This window comes from Jaculus jaculus, chromosome 8, assembly GCF_020740685.1.
Source record: "Jaculus jaculus isolate mJacJac1 chromosome 8, mJacJac1.mat.Y.cur, whole genome shotgun sequence".
Lineage (NCBI taxonomy): Eukaryota > Metazoa > Chordata > Mammalia > Rodentia > Dipodidae > Jaculus > Jaculus jaculus.
This window is the reverse complement of record NC_059109.1, coordinates 64290123-64296122: the sequence shown is the minus strand read 5'-3', so window position 1 is coordinate 64296122 and position 6000 is coordinate 64290123. Positions and strand designations below refer to the sequence as shown.

The window sequence follows — 6000 nt, the reverse complement described above, 5'->3', positions numbered from 1 at the left end:
ACCAGTTTCTATATTCTGGAAATAAACACAAATATATGTACATCAAGTGTTGCGTCCGTTTTACACGGTTTGGTTACTTTGTAAATTCATATAAGAGGTAAAGTCGGGGCTAGTGAGATGGTCTAGCGGTTAAGGCCTTTGCCTGAAAACTCAAAAGATCCCGGTTAGACTCTCCAGGACCCACCTAAGCCAGATACACAAATGGACCGCCGACCCCCCAACCCCCCACCCCCGTCTGGGGTTAGGTTACTGTGGCTGGAGGCCCTGGCGCGCCCATTCTTTCTCAAATAATTAAAAAAAAATTATATATATATACACATGTATGGCAAAGCCGAACGTTTTATGTTCGTTGGGAGTGGCTGCTGGGCATTAAGAAAGAAAAACTTAAGGGAAACAACAAAGTCCCAATGAGCAAGTAAGGGCCCAGAAAGCCACCGTCCTCCTCGAGCTTGGCGCGGGCCACAGCGCGCAGGTTGGCTTCGCCGCTGAGGGGAGGGAAGCGAGCCCGGCCGGGGAGGGGCCGGAGGCGGGACCCACCGCCCCCGCCACCTCCGCGGACTGCAGGATTTCCGCAGAGTCGCCAGGTCCCCGGGAAGAAAGCCGCTCGGCCGGCCGCATTTATCTCGTGACTATCTCGGGATCTTTGCAACCGCCGGAGAAAGGCGATCTGGCGCAACATGGCTGCGGAGGGCCCTGCGGCGAGACGAGTCCAGGTGGCAGAGCATCCCAGGTGGGGAGAACAGCGCCGCGTCCGGGATCTGCGGGCTGGCCAGGTGCCCTGGGGCTGCGCTGGGCTTTAGAGCTTCCGGTCCCCAGAACCCCTGGGAGTCCAGAAGGCCTTTCAGTGTCTCCACCCTCATCCCCCAGGCGCTGAGCGCCGCGCTCGCTGCTCTTCTTTTCCTGGTCTTGCAGAAGGGTATTCTCCTTTGCAAAGCTCCAGTAAAAATGGCCAAATCAACTTCCTATTGCGCTTTTCAAGTCTCAGCGTAAGTGTTCATTGAAACCAGAAACCAAAATCTTCCATGGGTTCCTCATTTTCTTTGAAACCTCCACGAATCTGAACTGTCACTTAACGAATTAATTTCTTGCCAATCCGTCGCCACAGAATTCCAAGTAGTTTGCGATATCTAGTGGAGCATCTTTTTAATCAAAGATAATTTGTAGAAATACCTTGTTCTGGTTTATAGGGCTGAAAGCTCATTGAAGACTTTCACTTGCTGTACTTCCTAAGGGCTTCTCTAAGGTTCACTTCTGTCCCCCTTTGCTGTTTTTAAGCTTAGCTTTTTCTAATTTTTCTGTCTTCTAACATCATTTTTTCCCCTGCTTTCCGGTTTGTTACCATTGATGGCGCTGTTGACAATATACTTAACCAAAACTTGAAAGTGTTCTCTCGTGGGTAAGTCAGCAGTGTCTTTAATTTACAGAATTCTAGAGATCTGCATAACTATGGTCTACTTCTCATTGTCTCTGAATGGTGTAAGGTATTCTCTGGATACCCACATGCAGAACAGTCGCCCTTATATCTTTAAATGAGTGAGGACACATTGTGAAAGATACTTCAAATAAGATTCATGAGGAATCTGTTATATGAGAATACATCCACCTGTAGTTTTTTGTTTTTTTTTTTTTGCATGAGAGATAGCTATGTGAAAGTTTGAAATATGTTTACCTTTTATATAATTTTATCCATAAAGATCAATTTCTGTAGTTGCACTCAGATACAGGTCCACATAATGTAAGAAATCAAAATTGCTTATCAGATTTCCTTAGTATTCTTTCATGCAACAAATATTTAATGTTACTACTTATTGATCTGTGCTAGCCACAGAAAGGACAATAGCCATATAAACTTTTTTCTTTCTCTTTGTCTCCTTTTTTCCTTCTTTCTTTCTGGAGATAGTCTCATGTTAGTGCAGGTTGGCCCAGAACTTGCTACATAGCTAAGAATGACATTGAATTTTGATCCCCACCTGGCTATTTTCTTGCTTTTCATTTGTGTTTGCACTGAAGTTACTAGATTTAAGCAGTTCTGTTTTTAGAATCTTTTGAAGCATTGTATTCATTTATAAGGTTAATTTTGTTGAATCTAGATAGTGTAATCTACAAATTCACCTAGTGGTCACAATTTGCAATTTACCATGGCTTCCCAGCAGAGCCTGTCTCCTGGCAGAAATGATTTTTCTTCAAGATGCCTTTTCAACTTCACAGGATGCCAGATCCTCTGAGTAAAGGCATCAGGTAAGCACATTATACATTGTAGCAAACGTAATTTCTCTCTCTGTATATATCTGTATATATTAGGGTTCTGGGGATATAGTCTACTGGTAGAGAACTGACTTCCACGTGCAAGGCCCTGGGTTTGATTCTAAGCCCTTAGGAAAAAAAAGAAAGAAACTTGGCTGAGAGATGGCTCAGTGGTTTAGGCTCTTGCTTGCAAAGCCTAAAGACTTGGGTTCAGTTTCCCAGTACCCACATAAAGCCAAGCTAGATACAGAGTGGTGCATGCAGTGGCAGAGGCCCTGGCAACTCTAACTCACTCTCTCTCTCTCTCTCTCTCTCTCTCTGTGAATGCTTAAATAAATAAATAAACATTTTTTTAAAAAAAGAAAAAAGAAACCAATATGCTAGTGTTTTATTTCTACATCAGCCTCATGCTTGTTCTGTGCTGTAAAAGTTTATATTCCATATTTCTTTATTTACATTTTCAGAAGTAATGTCTCCTCTCATTTCCTTTTCTGTGGAGTTAGGTTTTAAATTGTTAGACTGGATCTGTGGAGATGGCCAGCGGATAGTTATTGCCACATACATGTGAGGACCAGAATTTAGACCCCCAAACCCATGTAAATGCTGGAGTGGGCATGGCAGCCTACTTGCAAACCCAATACTGAGGAGATAGAGTCAGAGAGTCCCAGGGGCAAGTGGGCTAGCTAGACTAGCTGAATTAGTGAGCTCTGAATTCAAGTGATATACTCTGCCTTAGTAAATATGGTGAAGAGTGACAGAGAAAGACACCTGGCATCATTGTCTGGCCTTCACAAAATGCACACATACATGTATACCCACCCATGTATATATAAACATGCATACACATGCATGTGCACTACACATGACAAAAAAGATATAATTTGTTAGAATAGCCAGATGTGGCTCATGCCTGAAACCCCAGCACTTTTAAACAAAGATAGGAAGATGGCCAAAAGTTCCAGACCTCTCCTATAGAGTGAGACCCTGTCTCAATAATCAAAACAAACAAAAACTGTTAATTATTTCTTATAAAGAGTTTATTGATTTTCACATAATACCATTTGTCCTTAGGTTATCTAACAGTATCATATTTTCCAGTTCCATTTATTTTTCCCTGCAAATTTAATAATTTTATTATTTGTTACAGCTGAATAAAATTCCACTGTGTATAGGTATCTCTTGCAGTTACCTTTTCATTGCTGGGACAAGCACCCTAACAAAGAAAGCTTATGGGAATAAAGGGTTTATTTCTGGCTTACAGAATCCAGGGGAAGCCCATAAAGAATAGCAGAACAGAATAGATGCATGTAGGAGTAAAGGCACTCACCAACAAGTAGCATAGGCAGCCAGGTAGAAAAAATGGACTGTTTGCTCTCACAGCTTCCTTATATGTACCCACTACTGGGAGGACCACTCACTCTGGAGAAAGGAGTTCATCTTTTAGTTTATCCTTTCTGGAAGTAACCTTAGTGACCTGCCCAAGAGGAATGTCTGTGGATTCCTAATCTTATCAAGTTGACAAAAGAATTTAACCATCACAAAATCACATTTTCATTATCCATTCATCAGTTGATGGGTGTCTAGGCTAATTCCATTTTCTAGCTATTGTGACTGGAGCAGCAATAGATATTTGATATGCAGCTACTCTCTCATAGGATATAGAATCCCATGGTATATGTTCAGGACTGGTATAGGTAGGTCATATGGGAATACAATTTCTAATTTTTTGAGATCCTCCACACTGATTTTTTTTATTAGTTATGTACACAGTGTATACAGTCATGTTGGTACCATTGTTATCCTCCCTGTTCTTCCCCCTCCACAGGGACCCTCCTCGTTGAGGAGTATGGGTCATGTATTGTGGGGTTAACCATCAGTTATAGGTAAGAGGTTGCAAATTGCAAATTGTGACTACTAGGTTTTATGTCTCTGTGCATACTGACCCAATGTGTGGCTCTAATGTTCTTTCGGCCCCCTCTTCCACAAATTTCCTTGAGCCATGTTGGGTTCATTTTAGGTCTGCTTCAGCAATGAGGTGTTGGGAGCCTCTGTGTCTCTGGATATCTGTTTTGGTAGGAGATGAGTATTCTCTGTGTCTTATCTCCTTCACCCTTGTGCCAAGGAAGCAGCACTCTTGCTCATTTCCCCAAATACTCTTAGTTTTAGTTGGGGCCCTCTTGAGGTGTGGTGGGCTGGTTCTCTCCTTATAATCTGTGTCCATCTAAAAAAGATAAGCAAATTCTCCAATGGAGAGTGAAGTTAGTGCCAGATAAATAGGATAACCTTTATTTTTTTTAGAGAGAATTTAATAAGTATAGGCCCTCTTATAGCCCATGATTGGTGGGCGCTTGATAATGGAGAGTGAGCTCATTTTGGATATGGTTTTGGCTTGATTTCCAGCTCCAGCCATAGGTTCTGTTCCACTGAGCAGATCAGTTAGCCAAATCAAGAGCAGCTGGTTTCCCACCATGGCTGTGTGCCACTATTGCACTTGTGTGAGCATCATGTCAAGTTGTTTGCTGCTGAGTAGCTTAGACCACAAGTTGCTTGGACAGATGTTGGTCATTTCCCCCCATTTGCTCATGTAGCACCTTCTGGCACTAGATGAGCTAACTGTTTGGGGACTAACTCTCTTCCAGATTCCAGCCAGGTCACTCCATGTTCTGTACCAACAGCATATGGTGTCTTCAGCAGTAGGGTCTTAACACTAACCTTTGGTGGGTCATCAAGTACTCTGACAGAATTCTGTCTTCTTTTGGGAAAACTTGAAGGTCTCTCTGAGCTACAGCTCATTGTGGATGTTAGCCACATGCTGGTAGTAGGAGTTACAGGTTAGTGCCAAGGAAAAGAAGGAAGAAAAAGATAGGTAATATAAAAGAGATAGATCGAAGAGAGAGAAGGGGGTGGGGAGAGAAACAGGAAAACATTAAGGTTAGTCTTCATCATACCCTCTCCAGGGCCCTGTGATTCAGGTATTCCCTCTAAAGAACTGATGAAGGTTCAACCATTTAGTCTGTCTTTTTGGATATAGAATTTTATGGTACCATTGCCATTTGGGTCCAGTTTTGTATCCCTCCCCCGACCCCACTTACTCTCCCTTCCTACCCCACCCTCCCTTTTGCCTGGTCCTGTCTTTTTTTCCAGCCTATATACTTAGGACATTTGTCAAATATCAAGTAGCTGTAGTTATTGACCCAAAGTCTGGGTCCTTAATTCTGTTCCATTGGTCTATACTCCTGTTTTTATGCCAGTATCATGCTGTTTTTATTACTATGGCTTTGTAATATAGCTTTAGGTCAGGTATGGTGATGCCTCCAGAGGAGTTTTTTTTTTTTTTTTTTTTTTGCTGAGTATATGTTTGGATATCTGAGGCCTTCTGTCTTTCCATATGAATTTTGATATCATTTTTCTATCTCTGTGAAGAACAGTGTTGGGATTTTGATTGGTATTGCAGTAAATCTGTATATTGCCTTTGGTAAGATTGCCATTTTCACAAATTAAAAAAATATATTTTGTTTTATTTTATTTGCAAGCACACAGAGAGAAAGAGATCAAGAAGAGAGATAGAAAGAGAATGGGTGCACCAGGGCCTTCAGCCTCTGCAAACGAACTCCAGATGCGTGTGCCCCCTTGTGCATCTGGCTAACGTGGGTCCTGGGGAGTTGAGCCTCGAACTGGGGTCCTTTGGCTTCACAAGCAAGCGCTTAACCTCTAAGCCATCTTTCCAGCCCCTTTTTTCACAATTTTAATTCTGCC

At 42.3% G+C, this 6000-nt stretch overlaps 1 protein-coding gene across 4 annotated transcripts in view; it reads left to right on the top strand.

Moving 5' to 3' along the window:
* Positions 1-538: 538 nt before the first annotated feature.
* Galk2 (galactokinase 2) overlaps positions 539-6000 on the top strand; it is a 201806-nt gene continuing 196344 nt past the window's right edge. The window contains exons 1-2 of one of the 4 annotated variants that reach the window (XM_045156144.1): positions 587-730; positions 2154-2238. In XM_045156144.1, the coding sequence (XP_045012079.1) occupies positions 2189-2238 (50 nt within the window). In that variant the 5' untranslated portion in view covers positions 587-730; positions 2154-2188. Of the gene's footprint in view, positions 731-1375; positions 1397-2150; positions 2239-6000 lie in introns of those variants that run through there. The other 3 variants (XM_045156145.1, XM_045156146.1, XM_004669731.2) reach the window with 3 other exon arrangements.